Consider the following 23744-nt stretch of genomic DNA (forward strand, 5'->3'; position numbering starts at 1 on the left):
TTCATGCCCTACAGCTAGTCTGTGGGGATCCGACTGTGTGCAACGCAGTTAAGCAGAGAGGTTGAAGTGTCCGTGGTGACTTCAGCCCTGCATTTCGGCACAGCCCAGCTCCCCTCGGACTGCGCAGACCCAGCTGCGACGCTTACACCATGCGCTATTCTTTCCGAAACAAGCCGCGAGAAGCACAGGGTGGGGGGGGAAAGCGGGTCCCCCCCTCTCCGGTGGGGAGAGACCCTTACGAAGCCCTGGGCTTCCCCAGGGTGCCGGCCCTCCTCCCCACCGCTACCGGAGGGGCCCGGCCCCAGGGCCCCCGCCAGCCCGCGGGGCGAGGGCGGTGCCGGCGGTGCCTGCGGGCGGGCAGGGCGCTGCCCGCAGCCTCCCTCCTCCCCTCCAGCCCCCCGGCAGCGGCGGTGCGGGCAGCATGTGGGCCGCGGCCCCTCTGCTGCTCCTGCTGCTGCCGCTGGTGCTGGCGCGGCGGTGGCGGCGGGGGGCGGCGCGGCTGGAGCCGGCCGGCCGGGCCGTGCTCATCACCGGCTGCGACAGCGGCTTCGGGCACCTGCTGGCGCTCCGCCTCCACCGCCTCGGCTTCACCGTCTTCGCCGGCTGCCTCTGCCCCGGCGGCGCGGGGGCGCGGCGGCTGCAGCGGGAGGCCGGAGCCGGAGCCGGCCGCCTGCGCGTCCTGCGGCTCGATGTCACCCGCGCCCGCGACGTGCTGGCCGCCAAGGAGCTGGTGCTCAGCCACCTGCCCGAGCGAGGTGAGGCGAGGCGAGCGGGGCGGCCGGTGGCACCGGCGGCGGCCGCGGGGCGGGGGAACGGGGCTCCCCGCTCTCGGCTACCGGCCGGCGGAGCCCCGGAGGCGCCCGCCCCCTCGCCCCGGCCCCGGCTCCGGCTCCATCCGCCGCGTCGCCCGGGTGAGGCGGCTGAGGGGCAGGGACCGGCGGGCACGGAGCCCCCGTTCCCCCTGGGCCTGGGGGGCTGCCGCAGGGAGCTGCCTGAGAGGGTCGGCTGGGCTGTGGCGGCTGGTGGCGGGGCAGCGCGGTCATTAACGGTGCTGGTTGCAGTTACCGCTGTCAGTAATTACAACAATATTTCACGTGAAAAACGCGTCGGTGCTTGGGTAAGGGGTACCCGAACTGGGCCTGTCCAAAGATGCCCGCACTGGAAAGTGGGTGTGCTCCTCAGTTCGCCACGGGCGACTGTCACCCCGAAGAGGACATCCCGAGGGCGGGGGTCCCCGGCATCCCTCCCCAAGTATCAGAGAGGAGGAAAGCACAGGGAAAGCGGAGAAGAACAAGTGTGCCCGCATTGGAGGTGATGTATTTCTGGGCATGATTTGTGAAAGGGGGGTAAATAAAGGAAATGCGGAGAGGGCAGCTGCCGTGCCATACCAAACCAGAGTTGAGGTTTGTTGAGCTAGTCCCTGGAAGGGTTACTTAAAAGGAAATCTGTTGGTTATACACCCTACAGGGAGCGTACACCCAGGGGAATGGATAGATTTTAGCTTGCAGAATAATTGCAGACAGCCTAGATCCTGGGCTATCCCCTCAGAACACGTGGCAGGCACGGGTAGTAGGAGCACAGTTACCTCCTTTCCTACTTAGGCTGCAGGGTGAGAGTCACCCCGTGTAATACTGGGGGATACGCTTGATGCAGAGCAGGCTTACTCAGGCTTGGAAGTAAGATTCCCTCAGAATTACAAACACTTCCTGCTCACACAGGGAATAGAAGCGGAGAATAAAGCACGCAGATCGATAATGAAATGCACGGCCTCTGCCTGCCTGGTTCATTAGCACGTTGGGAAGGGGATGAAACAAGAAGTGAAGTAAGAAAAAGCCTAGACACTGCTCATTAAGTACATGTATTTGTGGTTGATCTTGACCTTATCTGATTAAGAGGCAGAGCCTTCCCCTCTCAGGCTCTTTCCCAAGCTGCAGAGGCAACGCAGATGACTCACAAAAGCCCTTATAGGCTCGATGGGGACTGGGTCACCTGAAACTCTGGGTTACACATAATTTATCCTGTAATTACATGCGATGCGTGTGTTCATGCTGTCGTGTAGACACTTGAGTCCCCAGTTCAGCACTAACTTGCTGGTTGACCTTGCTGCACGTAGGTGTGCGGACGTGCCTTCAGATCAAGGATGGAGGAATACCATGCTCTGGTATTCTCCTGGGCCTGGGATAATTTCTGCTTTAAGTAGACTATTCAGTATAAAATGTACAACTAGCTGTCAGGAATAAAGCAGAGTACTCCCTATACCTTCTAGTTACACCGTAACCATGAGATAACTAACCCAAGCTCCACCACGTCTTTTGTCTCCCTGTTATGCAAGAGTAGAAATCCAAACTGCTGGTGGCACAGCTAGCTGGACATTCTGCCACTTCATAGCTTGTTTCCTTGCAAATATTTGTCCTGTTCTAGGCTGTGAAATTACATCAGTCTGAAAAGGATGGCAAATCCATTTCCATGGTACGTAGCTCATTCTCTAGAGCTAATTAACTGTCCCTCCACAAAAATCCGCTGGCTCTGATGCCTTTCTTGTTTTTTATTTGTTTTTATGGCTTGGGCACCCATTAAGATGACTTTCTAAACTATTTAGAGTCCTTTCTTGCTTAAAAAGAAGAAACTTCTTGCACTTGCACATTAAAAGCAACATGAAGCAGACTGGGACTTTGGAGCTTGTTGATTTGCAGCTCTTGTAAGCTCTACAGCAAACCTAATTTTTTTTCTGATTCACTATTTCTGTTTAAAACAGGAATTACCCTTCCTTTCCTTGACTGTTGCAAGTGGGTGACATGTAGCTAGCTGGAAGGGAGAGATATTAGTTTTAGTCCTACCTCCTACTCCAAGGTTACTAAATACTCTCCTGCACTTAATTAAGATTTCCTGTTCACAGAACCCACCCAGTAGGCCCATAGTACCATATTTTAGGCCAAACTTTCTGTACAAATAGACTCCTCCTTGCAATGAAATCAACCACACCATAATATTCCGAGCAAATGATGGTACGTGTCTGAAACTCAGGGGTCTCAGCTGGCCTGTTACCATGAACACCCTGCATTGCCACAGACAGATTGGTTTGTTTCCCTCCCTTCATATTTTCAGTAGGAACATGGCAAATCATGCTCTCCTCCCTTTGGCTAGTTTCCTTTAGTATTGCATTGGAGTCTTTCAGGAAAGAGCCTGTCATTTTTGCACGGGCTCAGGTTTAGATGAGAAACTCCAAAGATCAGCGATACCAAAAATGCACATTTTAGTTTAGAAAATCTGGCTGAATTCAGATTTATCTGAGTGTAGGCACCTACATGGAAATGGCCTGATTTTCAAAAGGTTTTGCAAGCACACAGCTTAATTGACTTGAACAGGAAGAGGACTTCTAAGAGTTTCTTGAAAAACATCAGGCATCTTTTGGGCCTAAGTAAGGACTTTGGATATGTGCCTTTTGGTCAACACATCTTGAAGCAGAAACTAGCTAGGAGGTTATGTGAGAGCTAGTGTTCTTCTCCTGAAAGCCTTACTAATCTTAAATTAGGTTTCCTGAAGTGATTCTTTAGATCCCCTGCTATATCTCTTAATCTTTGTCCTCAGGATCCATTCCCCCAACACAGAGATCAGTGAAAATCTCTTTGACATCCAGTTCTGTTTTCCAGTTTATTTATTCCCTGCCTGCTGTAGCATAATCTAATACCCCTCTTCCTAAACTGTGCTTGGACTCAGTTCTATTTGGACAGTCTTGAGTAATTTTTCCCTTCCAGATCAAACATCAGCTGCTTTTTCCTAACGTGTCTGTACATGGATACTCTGAGGAAACATGATATCTCTCTCCTTCAGCTGTTTGATTTTTACTTGTACCTTGTGCTTCTAGGTTTCCATCTAAGGACTGTATTTCTCGGGTTACCTGAGCTGCATTTGTCTAGGCAAATATACAAAATATTTTGTATGCAGGTTTATAGCTTTAATTTTTACCACAAACGTTTCAGGACAGGTTGTTTCTCAGGAGGTAGGAAATTTTCCAAAAAAAAGTATCATAAGGGAATAATGACCTGTTTGTTATTTGGGTAGAATTTTGCTAATTGATTCAACTGAACAAAATGGCAGGAAAATTTGTGGAAAATATCAGAACGTTCCCATTCAGGAATGCCAAAATGTTTTGAGAAACAATACACTTCACTTGAAGGCAAACAAAACGTTTTGAGCTGACCTTGAGCAAAATCTCTTTTAATGTTTTACTTCTTGTCAGAAAAGTCGTGTTTCAGTTTAACTCAAGCCAGTTTTTCTCGTCTTGATTTGATTTGACCACTACACAGAAAGAAGGAGCCCCTATTCTGTGAACTCTGCCTGTTCATACACACGGGCTGGCCTCACCACTAACCGCCTGGAGTCTTTGAAGTGCATGAGGGAAAGCTGGCGAAGGGCTGGAGGGAAAACTTAAGCCCTGCAAGCTAAATTCTGTGTCTCACAGTTTAGAGAAAGAGGAAGAAAATCAATTGTCTGAAGTTTAATAGCTGTATTTCTGAGGCCCTAATGAATTCAGGCATATGTGGAGCAAGTGTTCTTGCTGTTCTGTGCAGGATGCAGTGGCGGAAGCAAAATGACTTTTTTTTTAATTAGGAAAGGTAAAGCTGAGATCAGGGAACAGCTTTTACAGTGGTGCCAGGCTTTAGTTTGTGTTGTGTTAGAGTTAGGTTATGTAAAAATAAACCCGAGTACAGAGACCTCCAGCCTTAAGTGGAAACAGATGGGGTGTAGATCAGATCATGTGCAAGTACAAAAGTATTGATAATTAGCTTTTACAGAGGACTCTCTAATCCATTGATCTTGAAGTGTTTTACAAGGAGGTCAGTCTCATGGGGCTAGTTCCATTTTAAGGAGGAGAAATAAAGCCACAGAATGCGGGAAAGGCCTGGAACAACAGGGCAATGGAAGGGGGAAGAAGGAAGTCCAGGATGCCCAATTCCAGTGGCCAGTTTTTTGGCCCGTTTCCTCTCCTCTATCTGCTAACATTTGGGGCAGTGGAAAAGAGGTGAGTACACAGGAAACTGCTGCGTTACTAGGACAGCAGTCAGTCTGTATCTCAAGTTACAAGAGAGGTCCTCTGTCAAGGATTGCTCTGTGTCAGTCTGCTGTATAATGATATATTTTCTTTGGAAGACAGAGTTATCTAAGTTTGATGTGGTAAATCCCTGATTTTGAGTGTTTTGCTCTGCAAATGAGACATTCACTGGAAGAACTTTGTCTATTTCAACGCCAATTTCATTCTGTAATACACATAGTATATATATGTTAGGAAAGCTTACAGAGGTCTGCTTTACAAACTAATTCAAAAAAATGTCTGTTTCAGCTTTAACTATTGTTGTGAATGAAATCCTGTATTAGCAGTTCTTGGCAGGGCTCTGGAAGGACCAAGATACCATGAAATCATCGCAGTAGCTTTGTCAGATAAGATCAGAAAGAAAAAGAGTTCGGCCCAAGGGTTTCTGCAGCACCTTCACCAGGGTGACCAAAGGTCCCTTGAGAACATCTGCGCCACCATGGGTACAGGAAGCTACAGTTGGGTCAGCATCACACATGTGCCCCAGACCCTGTTTCCAGAAGGAAGAGAGGCACTGTTACCCACTCCACCTCACCAGAAACCTAGGCTTGGAGATCCTGTAGAAGGCATGACAAAACAATCGTTTGCCTCAGACACGTACAAGAACTCTTAAAAAAAAAATGTGTAAGAAAAATTGTCAAGGCTGGCAGAGACAGGCTGCAAACTCAGCGATTTCAGTGCAAGTCAGGCTACCCTGTACACTTCTTAGTTACACTGCTGGTCACCCTAGAAATACCCTCAGTCAGGATTTGAGGACAGAAGCAGGAATGTTTTCAAAAGCACTATGTCACTCACTGTTTTACTGTATCTACAGATATGTGCTCTGAAGGCAAGACCAAGTCAGCATGGCTTAATCAGCGTTTAGTCAGCATGTCAGCTCCAAACTGCGAGCACTCTACACTTCAACGAAAGAGCAGTTCCAACAGTCGAGGTTGTTAGCGCTGCACAGTGCTCACGCAAAGCGTTCTGTGCCTCGGGGCTAAAGAGCTTGCACTTTCTGGCAGAGAGTTGTGTTAGAACAAGCTTTGCTGCCTATAAATTTCTGCTTGTAAACACTGGAATTTTCCTGCATTTTAGGGGGCTGGGCTTCTTAGCACCAAAACCCGTTGTTATGTGGGGAATTAGGGTTGTCCAAGAGTATAAAATCAAAAAAATACTGTAGCCATGGACCTTACTTGGCTACTTTACCCAATGCTGCATCCATGCACCTGATTCTGGCTGATTTCAGAAGGAATCAAAGCTCAAAATCCTGGAAAAGGAGCCAAGACTTAGGATCCTAAGTTAGTCAGGCACTTTGAAGATCTTAACCCTTAGCCTTTAGACTGCTTAATATAATTTTCGCAAAGCTGCTCATAGCACACAGTGGGATTAAAGTAATTAAAATATCATGGTACACCGCACTGGCAGTGAGATGTAGTCTCCTAGATCATGTTATTAATAAATAACTTATAATGACTATGAAGTTAGTGATTATTAAATAGCACTGAGACTTCTATAGTCCAGATAACGGCCACAATTACTTTACTTCATTAAACAAAACATGCCTGCACTTACAAGTAGAAAAGAAAAAAAAGATAACACAACCAAAAAGTTGTTTCCAAGGGTTCAAATCACTAGTGTTGTTTCGTCTCCTAATGGTCGTTGCTTGCAGTGAAAAATGCTCATTGAGACGTTTCTTTTCCACAGGTTTCTGGGGGCTTGTCAACAATGCAGGAATATCAACATTTGGTGAGACAGGGTGGCTGTCTATGGAGAAATATGAAAAATTTGCAGATGTGAATCTCCTTGGGAGCATCAGGACAACCCTGGCATTTCTTCCCCTTCTGAGGAAATACAAGGGTAATGCTAATCCACTGTTATTTAGAGTTGTAGAATAATTAGCTTACTATAATCAGGGTAACGTTGCATCTGTAAAAGAAGCCTTAATTGTCTCTCATTGAACTGGAATGACAGCCTCCTCCTGTGTGGCCTGAAAGAGCAACCTGATCCTGAAAAAAAGGTAAAGTGGTAAGGGGAAAAAATACCCTTAAAGACTCTGTCTTTACAATTTATAGAAAGAAGAACGTACAAATAATGAATTATCTCAGTGTGTGACTCAAAAGAGAGAGAAAAAATGCTTACAGTAGATCATTAAGCCCAGCCAAGACTTTGTAAGGACTGACAATCAGAAAACACAAAGATCCAATAAACTCCTGCTTAACTTTATTATTTAGGCTTTACTATTCTACTGTTTGGCAATTAGGAGAGGAAGGATGACCCTACAGATGTGAACTAGAGACATCCACCTTCCAGTTCTGGGCCTAGCAAGATCCTCTCTATGACCTTGGGCAGGAAACTTCCAGTATGTGAAGCAGTGCTGTACAGAGACGCGTGGGTATCCAACGGGGTAAATGCATTTGCATGGATCTCCATACGCGTGGGCTTTATCCTTTCTTCTGAGATGAAGCGGTTCAAATAGCCCTCAACAGCATTGCAGCATGGCTTACTTGCTTTGCAGTTTGTTCCCTACCTGTCGTCATCTGTATTTGGGAAACAAAGATACCCTTTTGCTCTCTCCCCCTTTTGCTTAGCTTGTCTGTTTAAGTTGGAAGCTCTTTAAGGTGAGGATTTGTTCTGTGTGTGTACAGCACCAGGCACAGTAAGGGCTAGGTCTCATCTGGAAGCCCCAGATGTCACTGTTGCACAAAATGTTGGTAAGATAAGAGCATCCCCTTTTTGGCTACTCTGCTTCTTTCTGCTTGGTTGCCTTTGGTTGGTGATATTCTGATGCAAGGAAGAGGCTGTGCTGCCATTCGGAGAGACCTAGACAGGCTGGAGAGTTGGGCGGGGAGAAATTTAATGAAATATAACAAGGGCAAGTGTAGAGTCCTGCACCTGGGCAAGAACAACCCCATGTATGAGTACAAGTTGGGGACAGACCTGTTGGCGAGCGGCGTAGGGGAAAGGGACCTGGGGGTCCTAGTGGACAGCAGGATGACCATGAGCCAGCAATGTGCCCTTGTGGCCAAGAAGGCCAATGACATCCTGGGGTGTATTAGAAGCGGTGTGGTTAGTAGGTGGAGAGAGGTTCTTCTCCCCCTCTACTCTGCCCTGGTGAGGCCGCATCTGGAATATTGTGTCCAGTTCTGGGCCCCTCAGTTCAAGAAGGACAGGGAACTAGAGAGAGTCCAGCACAGAGCCACGAAGATGATTAAGGGAGTGGAACATCTCCCTTATGAGGACAGGCTGAGGGAGCTGGATCTCTTTAGCTTGGAGAAGAGGAGACTGAGGGGTGACCTCATTAATGTTTATAAATATGTAAAGGGCAAGTGTCATGAGGATGGAGCTAGGCTCTTTTCAGTGACATCCCTTGACAGGACAAGGGGCAAGGGGCAATGAGTGCAAGCTGGAACACAGGAGGTTCCACATAAATATGAGGAAAAACTTCTTTACAGTGAGGGTAACTGAACACTGGAACAGGCTGCCCAGAGAGGTTGTGGAGTCTCCTTCTCTGGAGACATTCAAAACCCGCCTGGACGCGTTCCTGTGTGACATGATCTAGGTAATCCTGCTCCGGCAGGGGGATTGGACTAGATGATCTTTCAAGGTCCCTTCCAATCCCTAACATTCTGTGATTCTGTGATTCTGTGAAACGTTTTAACACTGCAAGCTTAATGTCATATACACAACTAGTCCCTTTCACTTCAGAGTAACCCCTTGCAATTTATGAAGTCAGACAAATGTCTGTGGTGGATCAGCATCACAGAGTTTTAGCAGTAAGTAGGACTTCACAGAAAAAAAGTGATGTCTTCCTGTGTAATGACCACATAACACTGAGTATATGCATATTTGAAGTGAAAGGGACTAGTTGTGTGTATGATATTAAGCACACGCACAAACTTTTAGAAGACTTGGGTCTGGATGGCTGCACAGACATACTACCTTAGCTCAAAGGAGCAGTCTGCATCTTACTCCTGGCTGTCAATGCTGCCTTTATTAACTGCCCACACTCCATTTTCAAGTCCCATCTATGTAGGAGAAGAGGTTAGGGCACTTCTAGGAAGAATCCTAGGTTTCCTGTCTCCTTCCTTGCAGGAACAGCCAGGACAGCTAAAGCTCATGTTTTCAGGGGCAGCAAGTGACCTCTCCAAATGAAGACCTTGAATTACGGACATCAGAGCATTCTCCTGGGAAAGCTGGGTTTCAATTACCTTAGGCAAAGGGAGAAGATAAATGATGTGTCCCACATCCTGGGGGTGTGCCCCAAATCACTTAGCTACTGGATAAAGGAGGCAGAGGTCATCTTACCATCACTTACCCAGTAGCTGTGTTCTGGAAGAAGGGGCTGACTGCCATTTTAGGATGAGCACCTGTTTCAAGAAAAACTTCAAGATTATTAATGCTTGTAAAGGGAGGTATTGCCCTCCCGCCTAGAACTTAAGCATCCTGCTCTGAGAGGAGCAACATTTCCCCATAACTTTTGCAGATGGCCAGGCCAGCTGACATAGCATCTTAATCATCAAGTGGGTAGTCGTTCTCCTGTTATTGTATACAAGATTTATTCCAGACGTTGTGTAGGAAGGCAGGGAACCTAATTCAGAATGACAAACCTTACTGCATTCCCATGATACCCTTTTGATATCCCACAAGCGTATACCATTTGGTCAGATCTGGGGCCCAGATGTTACCTGCATCTGTGGCAGCAATAGGAGTGCAACTATGTTCTCTGTATTGTTAGCAACGAGGCCATCCTCTCTCTCACCTCTGGTATTTATATATCCTCATTCACACATTTCTTACTTCTTGTGATAGAAGTTTACAAGTAAACAATGGAAGTGAACCACAGCCCAGTGCCTTAAATCAGCAATCTCTGCTATTTAAGGCATGCCTGCACTCGGCAAGAGTTATAAAGGGAGAAAAAAGCAGCACAGATCAGGAAGATCACAGCAAGGCAGTGTAAGGCTGCACACATTTTGTGAAGTCACCTTTCTCTGGTGAAGCTTATCACTGTACAGTCTGATTTTGACTTTATATGCATAGTTGTAAGCCAGGTCTCAGTGCAGAGACATCATTAGTGCAGAAAAAATGGTATTAGTGGTCATATATCCACTGCAAGGAAAATATCCGCTCTTCTCCTCTCCAGTCCTTTTCCTATTATTAGTGTAGTCTTTTATAACTATTTTTCAGTCTAAAGTTTTTAGGGACTGCTTTGTTTCCATCTCTTTCATCCTGTCTCAGACTCAGAAGGAATAGGCAGCACGTTGGGAATGTGTTACTTTTTGTCTAGTCCAGCATCTGTCACTAGATGGAAGGAAGATTTTTTGTGTGAAGGTCTCTGCTTAACAGAGCTGAGTGCACTTCTGTGCTGGGACTGCGCACTTACACAGCCCAGCTTTGGTATGTACTATGAAGGAAAACAGCATCATGCTAAATACCACGTTATTAGCAGTTCAGAAGACTCAGGTAAATGAATTCTATGTTAAAGAAGAAAAGAGAGTGAAGTTATGTTATTTGCACTGTTTTCTTTCTAGGACGTATTGTTTTCATGTCCAGCATTATTGCCTATTTTGCCCTGGGAAATGGCATTTATTCTATGACCAAGGCAGCTATTGAAAAATTTTGTGATGCTCTAAGACTGGAAATGAAGAAGTTTGGTGTCCAGGTAAGTGATGTAACAAGTAGCTGTTGTGTGAGACTCCCTGCTATTTCTAATGTTGATTTTCATATGAGAAAGAGATAAGTTTCACTCCTGAAACATCCCACAGAGCTGAAATGCATCTTTTTGTGGGGAAAAAAAAGCAACTTTGCACAAAGAATGCCAGACAATGGCGTGGGAGTGGAAATTTTGGCCAAGGGAACAAGAACAAGCATATGAAAAATAATATCTAATCTTGTGCAAAGTAAGCTTTATGCATCTGAATGACAAAGATGAAGATCAGAGCTGAATCCATGGGTGCAGCTTCCCCTTGGAAAGAGGTGGTTTGTCTATGGCTAATCAGTGAGCTGGAAATCACCGAGACCAGTGGACCTGGGTGATGTTTGCAGTTCTGAGAAGCTGTGGGATAGCTCTCCTCCTCTTTGTGCCAACACTCAGACTTCCACCCTTTCTCCACATGCTCTACAGTGGAGAAACTTTCTGAGTCAGGCCTGCTCGAGCAGTGCCATGCTCTGTGAAGAGCTTGTAACAGTACCAGGTAACTGAAACTTTTGCTGGGGTGGCTGTGGGAGCAAAGAGCCCAGACGTGAGCGCTGTGCAGTGAGAAGGAAGGCTTGTCACCTGCCTGAGGGTTTTTTTCTTCTCTCACAACACCAGTGCTTAAAAGCTCCTTCCTTTTTCTGGGAACAGCTATAGTGCAAGAGGCAGTATTGTGCAGAGTAATTATGTTTTTATTCTCTTAACCTAAGAGGCTCTAAGAGTGCTCTTAGTGCCCTGTCTAAGCAACACTGATAGTCAAACCTGAAGCTTAGATCACTAAGTAGCTTCACTAGGCTTTTTCGTTGGAGTCACTCCACTGCTGAAACACTTCTCAAACACTGAAAGTCTTCCCTGGAGGATTTACATTGGTGTACTTATTGTACACACAGGTTTACTGCATTGTTCGTAAGCTTTGTGTTGGAAGAAATTACAGCTATGCATCTGTTAACTACCCCTCTTGGATAAATATAAAATGCTATAAAATGCAAGTGATTTTACACATCCTAATAGCACACAGTATGATAAGGATTTGAACCGATTAGCTGAGGATGATCTCAAATGCACGGAAGAGATTAGTTTAACAGATTAGCTACTCTTGTTGTTTTGGGATGTTTACCATTCCCTCACCCCCGGAATAGCCCCAGCACACAATACAGGCTGACAAACCCTTCCAGAATATCTATGAGAGTTATTTTTCTGTTTCTCACTGTATGCAAGACACCGGCTGGCGTTTGCCTCAGAACCTACCCTGCAGAGAGCCTGCAGAATACACGGTCCCTCTTCCCTGTGCTCCCCTCCCCTGCTCTGCCGTTCCCTGTGCCCTTTCAGAAGACAGTCGCCCAAAGGTGGCAAGGAACAGATGGAGCTATAGCTCTGTCCCACTGAAATCTAGCCAGGCAAGCTGGCTGCCTGCAGGAAACAAAGTATGTGTCTTCTGTTAGAAGGCTACAGAAAATCAAGGAAGAGAAAAAAGCATAATCTCTCCTCTTGTAGGCAACTCCAAAAAGCTCCAAAACATGGAAGGTTTCAAACCTCCTTTGTTTAAAATAAATGTGGGAAGTTTACTATTGGCATTAGTTTGGCTAATACTAAACACTTTTGAAAAGAGCACCCAAAGGGAGGGCTCCAGAAGATGCCCTCTGACAAACCCACCTGAGGCAGCGTGAGATACCCCCAGCAACGCATGCTGTCTCTCTGCTGGAGCTTCCCCACATCCCTTCCTGCTCCCATATATAGCACCTGCGCCTCAGCCCCTCCTGCTAACTGAGGAAAAGCATGCACACTGTGGGTGCTCAGCCTGCTCTGAAATACCCCAGAAGCCTCAGGAGTTAGCAGAACAGCAGCAACAACACGTGCAAAGCAAACAGGCGGAGCAGCAAAGGATTTATGTGCTTTCAATTTAAATCTACATGCACAGAAGTCTGGAGAAATTTGCTAATGACTTCAGCGAGAGCTAGAGCAGGACCTTTGGTCCCCTCTGTACTTGGCTGACAACACCTATTTTCCTTTAATTACACCTACTTGGGGAAAACAGCAATTCTTTCCCCAGGACCTTCTAGGTTTCTTTGACATCTCCTTTTGTCCCAAACTGGGGCAAAAAATTACCAATTGCAAGATTCGCCACTGAGTGAAAAATCCAAAGTATTCCACTTTGGAGACATCAAAGTCCCATTGAAATGCTTTGTCTCAGTATTGTCAAAACATTTATACCATTAAGCATTCTATAAAAATCAAAGATGCACTGTTGGGTTCTGTGAAGGTATGCTGAGTAGTCAAAACAAGAACATTAACATCAGAGCGAAATGAGGAAGTCAGAATAAAGCACCTCTGCAATCTTAAACGTTTCACAGGAATATATTTGATTTCAGACAAGTTTTCAAGGTTCAAATTTCAACAAAGCAGCATTTTCTGGAAGAAATCTGTCTGCAGAAAGCTTTTGATCTCTTTTACTGACTACAGTATTTAATTGAATTCAGAATGACTGATTGCATCTTGATAAGTTTTACATCTTGCTTTTAGGTCTGTATTATTCAGCCAGGAAATTATGCACGTTCTACAAAAATTCAGCCACCAGTCAGTGCCGAAGAGATTTGGAATGAACTCGGCGAAGAGGAAAAGGCAGTTTACAATAAGGAGTACGTTCAAGAGCGGGCAAACTTTTTCAACAGCATTCTCAGGGAAGGAAGCAGTAATGGCAGTGAAGTTGTAGATGCCATGGTGGATGCTTTGATGTCTCCTGCACCCAAGGCGCGTTACATGGTAGCGAAGCTAAAGGAGAAAGCACTGGTGTTTGTGTGCGCTTTATTCCCGACTGTTGTGATGGATTCTGTTTTGTCTTACGCTCTGAGTAAAGTAAAACTTGCATAGCCTACGTTGGCACTGTTCAGTGACTCTGGGCAGTTTTTGAAAATGTGAGAGCCAGGGCTGAATCTAATGTCCCCACAAATCAGCATAATGACACCAAGCACCATAGTCAGAACTTTCACTTTTTCGTAGGGAAAAACATGCAGGACCCCATGTAAAATTAATGCATTTTTTCTAGGTAACTTTATTTCTCCCATGTGGAAAAAAAGTACGGCCACTTATGCTGCTTTATATATTGCCTAGAGAATTTAGTGCAGCTTTTTCTAATGCAATACCAGGTTACTGTGTTACAGACATGACAGAGACAAAATGGAGCATATCCTACAGGGCAACTGCACACCTGAAATCATTACAGCAGACATGAAAATACCTTATTTGTAGGAACCCGAGGAGTAATTTATTAGGGGTGATGGGAAGAGGTTAATGGAAAAGTTAGGAATGAGCAATAGACCTTGAAATACTTTGAATGGAGTTAAGTGGCTGTAGAAAGTCAGAAAGACTTGAATAATAAAGTTGTAATATGGAAACAGTGTCTTGGCTAACTAAAGTTCAGCCCTTTTTCAGGTGTTCTGGATAAATCTGTAACAAAGCCAACATGTCACGGACTTTGACAAATAAGTAGCATGTTCCATTTACAAATGAATATTCAATCCTAAATAAACTCAGTCTTTTATCTAATGCCTGGATTAATCAATGCGTTAACCTAAAGTGTAGTCAGAGAGCTAAACACCAAGGTGACAGATAACAGTATGCAGTAGCAACTTGTAGCTTAGAAAGAACATACTCAGCCTAGAGCTCTGGTTTTGCGACTATTATAGGGAATAAGGTCAGATGAAAAAAAAAAAAATCTATTAACATGAACAGGAAAACTTTAGTAACATGTATCTATGGGAGTAATTGAGCACAGTGACTTCATTAGCAGTCTCCTGCTAGCTGTTGTCGAAAAGATTGCAGGTTTACGCATACACAGTTTTAAATTTGGCTTGGTTGTGGCATGGCACAAAATCCATGAACTCTGGGGCCAAGAGATACTGGAATAGCTGGGATCAGCTGTGGTGACACTGGTAGGTATAGGGCAGCAGCATGGAGCGTTAGCCTCCACGGTGCGAGTCTCCCATATCAAACCGAAGACTCTGCTGTAAGTTGACCCAGTTAACTTCTTGGTCTGACCCAGAAATTGCATCCTATACCTGTGAAGTCTTTCCTCATGTATTTAATTAACTACTGAGAAGCCTGAGTCAGGAACACAGGTGAGATAAGCAAACAGATAATAAACTGACTGTTCCAGGTCCTCTCCTGATACACTCAGCAGTGGAACAGCCATCTTACTCCACCTGTTTTAGATTGTGGAACATCTTACTTTTCTTTCCAAATACTGGACCCATCCCTGGAGCTGGCATGGGCAAGAGGACCAGCCAAAGCTCCCACCTGTTCCACAGCCTGTCAACAGCAAGATAATCAGATGATTATCATCCACTCTCCTCATTTAACCACAACTGAGCAAGGCCAGGCAAGGGAATAGGAACAAGGCTTATTCCAACTAAACCAATTGGTTTCTTGTATAGGAATTCCCCCTGCTTGACCTCAGGGCTTTCAGCAGCCTTAAATTGCTTTGGGAGAGTTGCTTTCATGCTCTTAGCCATTCTTTGAGCAGATTACCCTTCCTCACAGTAAGTAGCACTGAACTCAACAAGCAGCTTTGAAACCCAGATGTTTCCTCATCAGGCCCAGGATATGTGTGCTTCTCTCTGCCTCAATGTCGCTTTCCATTACACGGTCTCCCTTGTATCTGCATTTCTAAAAACTATGGCAACACGTTGTTGCTGAGAGCCAGCACCACCAGAAGAGCTGCCTCCCAGATACTGATGACAAGAAACAATTTCCAACTGAAAATTCCTCCTTTATTTGCTGTGTATGTGGTGAAGCACGTGATCAATATTTCAGTAGCTGCATATAACATCAGATGAGCAACACTCCAGAACATTTACTCCTTCGTCTCGAAAACTAAGAACTTGCAGTGTGTAGTATCTCACAGGGGTACAGGGACAGGCCAGATGAGAACAGATGGGACAAGTGAAGGCAGTTTGTGTTTTCATTGCTGTCTAACCTGTCAGCATGGAAGCTAACTGAAAAACAGGTACAAAATTATTATCTTTTGTCTTCCCCCCTCAGCTTTTTAATATTATGATCTGCATAGAAACAACTAGTCAAGAGAGAGTCAGAGCTTCAGTTATTAACAGACCTGATGCACTCCCACTGAAAGTCATCTGGAATCCTCCCACTGAGTTATGTGTGTTCCAACGCACAGCGTTAGACAAGTACACATAGAAAACAGTAGCGGGAATGATTTCAGAGTCCCTAGGCTCAATAGGAAAGAGACCCTCATAAGGAAAGGTGATGAAGAGGGTGCAGCGCTCCCTCCTCCACAGGTCTCACAGGGTACAGAAGTTGCAGGATTAGTAACAAAAGCTTTTAGTGAACAAACATTGCTAACCAAGTCAGTGACGAACTCCGAGGACGCACAGAGCTGTCGGCTCTTCAGCTGAACTCCTGCCCGCACACGTGTCACTGGAAAGCTCACCTGTCTCTAGGGATCCCAGCCCTCATCCTGGCCCATGCAGTACCCGGGGAGCACACGCTGGGAAGTGCACAATTGCTGGACTGCCCCACCATCCCTTTTGTTACTTTGCCACATTGTTGGGTGAGGAATGCCTCCCTCTTACCCAGTAACACTGAAATCACCTTTACCTCAAGTCAAGCAGAAGTGCAGACACATACAAGAAGCCTATATTTACAACATCCAAAATAAGCAACAGTTACAGTGTTTTAGGAAAAACTTAGGTGACAAAAATAAAAGAGAAAAAAATACTCTATCGACACTGCTCTTCAATCTGAAATGCCCCTCTCCCAATACCCAGCTAACCTGCTGCAGACGCTTTCCTGGCATTGTTTTTCTATATAGCATTCATCCCAGACTGCATTCAACACACAACTACTTAGCAGAACACGTTAGCTTTTACCACTGCTCATCTTTTATAAGCCCTGCTGACAGTTTGGGAAAAAATTTATATTTCCCTTGAAAACAACCACCACAAAAGAGGCACAGCTTTCCTCACAAGTCTCTTCTTCAGGGACACAGTATCAGGAACCTAATAAAGTGCGTATGCAAACATGATACCACCGTGGGTTATGGGCTGTGGAGTGAGTTTATCGGTAATGGGGGCTTTACCTATCACGATGAAGCCACTATGTTGTAGGAGCAATTGAAGTTAATGTGTAAGGGTGTGTAAAGCAAAAACATATATGCTCCTCAGTAATCAATGTTCTTTGGAATAGTCCTGGTTAGGAAATGATTTACTACCGATTATCTCATTATCAGATGCTGACACGGTGGGCAAAACCTATCTGCTATGTGCTCCACAGGCTGCATTCATGCAGGTAATCATGAAGCCAGTGGAGCACCTCTGGGATTGTCCCAGGAGCAGACACTTGCTCCTTCCTGACTGGGAGCTGCTAGAGATGTCCCTGTGTGGGAGGGGAGGGTGCATGCTTAGAGCATCCAGGACAGAGCAGCCTCAAAGCCACCCTAATTCATACCACCTCGAACCTCTGGACAGCACTGCTCTCAGATGAAGACTCAGGTGGTGCGCAGACACCTTGGTCTGTACCAAACCATGTGAAAACTACGTCTTGATTTGTGCTGTGACATGTTTCCCAGGTTCGGCTCTGGGAGCTGTAACCCCCCAGCTACAAGGCTCTAGTGTGTGTTCAAAGCTCTGTGAAGTTTACAACTTTCTTTCCGTAGTGGTCAGTTACATTTTCACTACCGCCATCCCACTTGTATTCCTGCATTAGCTTGGCACTCTTCCAAAACTGAACTGTCAGCCAAAAAGAGCCCAACAGCTTGAGGATTCAGACCTTGGAATAATTTTCTCTGGCAAGCTTTATTTATCTCTAAACGCAGGGAATACTGTGAGTTTCTCTAATAGGATTTTGATCCTATTTATTTTGGCAATGTTGCAGTACCCTAATACTAGAGCAGCAGCCAGCAAGGCAGAGATGCTCTGCTCTTGAAGCCACATTGCTTTAAAACATCCAGTAGGATGTTCAGCTGTTGAAAAAGGATGTTTTACTTCTCAAATCACGAGTCCACTCTCAAAAAGCTCACAGAAAGATGATCACCGTGAGAAAATACATCAAAGCATAAAAATCTAAATATCCCCCCCAAACACACATGCACTTATACACACATCCACACTTGGGGTGAAATACCAAGTACCCACACTTGTCATGCTCTGGTTCCAGAGTTTCCACAGTTTCCAGAGTCAAGTCATGCAGGTGTTTCAGACAGGATCATCAGTTATTTTCGTATTGGACTAAATTTCAAAACACGTGCTAGCTTTTCTAATGTGCATTTAATGTGTGCTACTTCACAAAGTGAAAAAAGGAAAATTCACCTGGGCCTTAGGCCAAGACACATGAGTCTCCTTGTTTGTGGCAACAGTAAAAGCAAAAAAATCTTACATAGAACAGGCAGGGAAACATCTTCTGCTGTGCCACATCTGCAGCATCTATTTGATGTCGCCAAGGAGAAAGAGGAGAGGACCTGGACAATGTATTTCCCAAAGAGGAAAGCAATCCACCAAGGCAGAACAGTGCAAGACTAATAATCCAGCTAATTCACACTACAAAGTGCTAGCATGAAATAGCTACTGTACAAATGGCACTCCTTGCAGGGGAAATCATGACATGCTTTGTGCTAAAATGATGTCATCTATTGTTGTGACTCACCACACAGTCCCATGCTTCACATCACCTGCCTTTCCATGCCATTGGACGTGCAACCAGCTGTGTGTCACCACTTCCCTGGCAAAAGAAATTTCATATCAAAAAACAGCTTTGTTGTTGAACTTTCTAATGCTAGAGGTGTTTTGCAAATAATTCAACAGCCAGTCTTGGCTAAGTGCAAGACAAACAGTCTCACTGCAGCAGCTGGCCTCTCTGCCGTCATCCCATACACGATTACTCAGCCTGACAGGAGCAACAAGGGCCAGTTGGTTTGCGGCACTTGGCAGCTGAAATTAGACACTAAATGGACAGAAAAGAAATAGAGCTTGGGAAGTCCCAGTGTTAGCGGTGTTTGCCTTCGAGAATGACTTATGCTTCAACTCACTTAAACAGTTTTGAGCGTTTTTCCCCATTTGTTGGCGCTGACATTTTTCTCCTGTTAATAAATAGGTTTCTCCTTCCAGCCAGGTCTATGACCAATTGTGTTTTGATTCAAGTCTAACATACCTCATTTATATTATAGTGCTACACAAATCCTCTGGGGATGGATATGAAGTTGGGTTATACACAGATCTTGTAATTCCCTTTTTGTGGCCGGCGATTCTACTAAAATTTAGAGGTGAAACAACTACACTGTACTGCTTTCCATGGAAGGGAAAGGAGGTTTGGCAAGAAAGTCAGTCAACAGTAAAAAAAATGTCAAAGGCCGTGACACCCAGCTCCTTCCTCGTGGCACCACAAAAGATAAGGACACCGAATACTTTTCCCCCAGCAAAGGCAAGAGGTGACACAGGGAATGGCGCACCCACCATTGCTGACACAGCCTAGTTGGTACCAGAGGGTTTAGTAAAAGTAGGCCTCAAAGTAGGCCCTAAAAGACCTGCTTTGTATAACCTTTAGACAGAACTAATTTTCCTTTCAGTAATTTTCCTTTCAGCTGCAATAACTGCACTTTCTGAAGCTAACTGTGTGTTTTGCAGTATCTGCTTCTAGGACGGATAATGCTTGAAGTTATAGTCATCACCGACCCTTGCTTGTGCTTATTCTTAGAGGATCCAAGGTCTGTTAAATTCCTCACTAATTACAAAGAAGTGCCAAAGATAAACAAGACTGCGAACAACACCTTTGTAGTGTCTTAAATGACTTGATTCACAGCTCTGGCACCAGGAGAAGAGATAAATCCTGTAAGAACCAGAACAGGATCTTCTTGGAGCCACCTGCGTGTGTCAGCAGGAAGGCCTCAACCACGCTTGGGTCACACAGCGGACAGCATCACTATGGGGGATTATGACCACCGGAGACCACCCGAGACCCCTTCCCCAATTTAGTATGCGTACTCAAAGACAGTTACATAATATATTAGCATATGCATAAAGTTTCTTGGAATAGGCAGGCTTTTCTCAGGAATTATATGAATATTTGTTTTTCTATAATGTATATAATGGATGTGCTTTTGTCCCTAAGTGGAGCGATCCCCCACGTCCCTCGGCCGAATAAAGTAATGCCTGCTCGTTCGTGCTAAACCCAGCGTTAAGGAGTTTTATTCCCGATTTCGGTGACACGGTGACCCTCAGGGCGGCCCGGGCTCCTTCACCTCCTCAGGGGCTCGCTGTACCCAACCCGCCGGCCGCTCATCATCGACCTCCTCCCGCAAACCAGCGGCCCGTACCCTCCCCCCGCGGTTCAGGGGGCGGTGAGGCCGTTCCCGGCCCCGCCGTGGCGCTGGGGGCAGCCGCCGCCTCACGCTTCCCTCCCGCCCCCCCGCCCCGCGACGCCGTTGCCAAGGAGACGGCGCGCGACAATGGCGGGCGCGGCTGCGGCCGGCGGGGAGGCGCGGCGCTGAGGTGAGGCGAGGCGAGGCGGGGGGTGGCCCGACCGCCGCTGCCACCGGGCTCTCGGGCACCCGCGTTCCCCAGGTGAGTGCCCGCTGGGCCCGAGGCCGCTAGGCAGCCGCCGGACCGAGTGGTGCGAGGGAGGGAGTGAGGGCGGGCTCAGTGGGGCGGCGCCTCCCCGGCTGCTTGTGAGGGGTTGGGGTAGAGCTAGCGGGTTGTGGAGGCTGAAGCCAGGCTCTGGGCGCGCCCGGGCACGACACGCGAGCGGAGGGCACTGCGTGGGGTGCGGGGGGGCACGGCAGGGGCGGCACGGCGGAGCTGCTGCGCTTCAGGTTGCTAAAACAAACGCTCCACGCCAGGCATCAGCACCCCCGCACACCCGGCTGCTCTCTCGGAGGAGGGCGGGCTGGAAGTTACCTCAGTTTGTCTGTCCGCATCCTCCGACAAGCAAGGCCTTACCACCTCAGTGCAGCGTGGGTCAGCGCCAGCTGTGCAACGCATTCCCTTTCCAGCAGTTTCTCTCCCATTAAAGCTGGTCACCTCTACAGGCCACCCATTCCTCTGAGCTGCAACCCAAGGAAAATCAACTAACACCAGCTTTATCCCTTACCTGCCTTCCCCAGGGCCCTCAGCGCTTCAAGCTCCCTGGAAGCGGCTGCACGCCCTGCTCCTTGCTCCTGGGCACAGCAGCACCTCATCACCAACTCCCAGGGGGCTCACAAGGAGCCCCAGCTCTCCTCCTAGCCCAGGAGCAGCCTCCTCTCAGCCCCTGTCCCCCACAGGTGTTGCTAATCGAGCCCAAGTGGCCAGCAGCAGGCAGCCCTCGGGGCCAGCTGGGCTGCCTGCTGCTGGCCACTTGGGCTCGATTACATTCCAGTTTGGATGAACACTAAAGTGACTGGAATTTGCAAGGCAAACTGAAGACAAAGGAACGCACATCTTTTGATATAGTCCAGCCATAACCTCAGGACTGTCTTTACAGCGCTCAGGACTGGGCCTAGTTTCCCAGAGGGCTCTGTCGGGGTCTGAGATCTCGACACGGGATTGAAACCTGCTCAGTTCAGACAGGCAGCACCAGGGAAGTGACCATGGCTCGGTGCTAAGCTGGGCCTCAGCCTAAGGCAAAGCATTTCTTGAGGGTTAACACCAAGAAGGGCTCAAAGAGACAAACCCAGCATTATAGGCTATTCATTACACTGGAATTCAGTTTTAGGAGGATTTTGCTGCATCACTCCTATTAAACATCAGTCACTGCCAAAAATCCAGTGCAATTATTTGTACAAAGCTGTAAATATAGTGTGGCACTGTTACTATATTCGTTTCCTTTATACTGGAATATAGGGCTCGTGCTTATCTCTGTGGCCAGCATGCAAATGGATTAAATTTAGAAAGTGCTAAGCTATTTTCTCTCACTAAAGATAAAACACATGAAAATTTTGTTTATTGGCTTGTGAATAGTGATAATTAAAGGGATGTTTTCAATTTGAAATGTTTAAACTGAAAAAATGTTGAAAACTTTAAAAGAAAAGGAGTCACAAATGCTTCCAGCAGCAGCCAGGCACCAGGCTTTGACAGTGAGTGAGAGCGCTGGCCACCAGACCTTCCCTCTCTATCAATGTGCCTCGATCACACCTTGGAAACTTTGTGAGAAAACAAGAATCTGATTAAAATAATTTTCTTAATACTAGATGTACTGGGAAAAGGATTAATGTGATTTGAAATGAGTTCATACTCTCAACCAAAACAATCATACAAGCTGGCAGAATGAAGATAGCGATCCTGTTGATGTTTGTCAACAGATGAAATTGTTGCTAAGCAGATGTTACAAGCTTGGGACTGATGATTATAGCTTCATGAAGCCCTCCCCAGAGCATGACTGCCTCAAAGCCATGTTAACAATCCCTCATTTTCCATTAGAACATCTGTTATGGGTTAAGTGATAAAAACTATGAAGTATGTAGGGTTGGTAGTATTTACTTAATGAAAATTTGCAAGATGCTGTACTTATGTTTTCATTGTAGACACCTGTTTCACTTGCTTGTAACTTTACCTGACTCGGTGTAGGGTTTTCTATTCCACTTGTCTTACTTTGATTATGTTACTGTAGAAACTTCTAATAAAACTTGATCCAGTCACTTTCAAAAAATACTGCAAAGAAATATTAACTGTCACAGTTAAAATGTTATGGTTGTTTTCATGTAAATTCTTGGTTCTTAATGCTTTGAAGCAAAGACTTTAAACTGGGTGGGATCTCACTGGTGGCTGAATTGCGATAACAACATACTTAATTGTGACGAAAAAAATTTCACTTAATGTTTATGGAAATAAAGTTGTCACTGTGTCTGAAGTATTAAAAGAATACCAGGATAAGCACTTCAAAAGCACCAGGAAAAACTGATCAGGCTGAACTGGGGCTAACATTGCCATGGAGTGTGCAGTAAAATAAATAAAATAAATCCAGATCCATAGGCATTGAATATATCCATTTGTGCCTTCATCAAATGTTACTAACAGATTTTTATCAAGTGCAATGCTGCTTGTGTTCTGTAGCATTACTAACCCATTTCAAGGGACAATGTAATTTCTTTGGTGTTTACAGTTTCAGGGGGAGAAAAAAGGGAAGAAAAGGCAAGTTTTGATCCTAAATAAGTTCCTGAAAAAATGCTGTGCAAAATCCAGGTGCAAATAATGAATAACAGTGGGAAGAAAGGATCCCATTTTTGGAAGTGAACCCAAGTTCCTTGCTGCTGCAGGGTGGTGGGAAACGGAACAAGAGTATGAGAGAACATTTAAGCTTCTTAGCTCCATCTAAGTATCTTTAAAAACGTTTCTCTTGCTGATTTTCAGTGGTGTAAGTACTGTAAGAGCCTTCCCTGCAGTACCTTCTTGCTGCTCCTTGCCACAGCCCCTGCAGAGTTTACACTGCTGCTTTCCCTGTGCTCAGTAGCCAGGAATAACTTCCTGTATTGAGGCTTTGCTTAGAAATTATTTCCTAATGTTTCAGGCTCTAAAAGCTAGACTCCATAAGGGACTCTAGTTTTTGCTTTTACCAGGGCATTACCCAGGAGTAGCCTTATTTCTTAACTCTAAACTTTAGGTCTAGAGTGCTGCTATAGTTGTAACCCCTGTCAGTAGGAAAAAAAATCTCTGCATTTATTCCCTTTCACAGGACAACATGCCACAAGAAGCACAACATGGTATGGATGAGAATACACCAAGACACAGGCAAGAGATTTAAGTTATTGCTACTTAATGATTTAATCGTGCAATGTGAGAATATACTTTGTATATGATCAGAATGAGGGTGGTGTAAGACCTATACAGAAAAGAACTTAGCATTTAAGCAATGTCATATTTAAATGGAGAAAGCCCCCAAACTCTGGGAGCAGCTGACCTATTCTGTCAAGGGATGTCTTTGTGTTTTAATGCCCACTTAAACACTTCTGCAAGTGAGTAGCTTCTAATAATAATGCAAATAAAACATGGTGTAGAG

General features: G+C 45.7%; 1 protein-coding gene across 1 annotated transcript; it reads left to right on the forward strand.

The window, feature by feature from the left end:
- The first annotated feature begins 421 nt into the window (after positions 1-421).
- Positions 422-13634, forward strand: LOC137672042 (D-beta-hydroxybutyrate dehydrogenase, mitochondrial-like). Its single transcript, XM_068416010.1, has 4 exons — positions 422-755; positions 6779-6931; positions 10603-10733; positions 13287-13634. The coding sequence occupies exons 1-4, from the start codon at positions 422-424 to the stop codon at positions 13632-13634; spliced, it is 966 nt and encodes a 321-aa protein (XP_068272111.1).
- Positions 13635-23744: the final 10110 nt, after the last annotated feature.

The sequence above is a fragment of the Nyctibius grandis genome, chromosome 1, assembly GCF_013368605.1.
Source record: "Nyctibius grandis isolate bNycGra1 chromosome 1, bNycGra1.pri, whole genome shotgun sequence".
Lineage (NCBI taxonomy): Eukaryota > Metazoa > Chordata > Aves > Nyctibiiformes > Nyctibiidae > Nyctibius > Nyctibius grandis.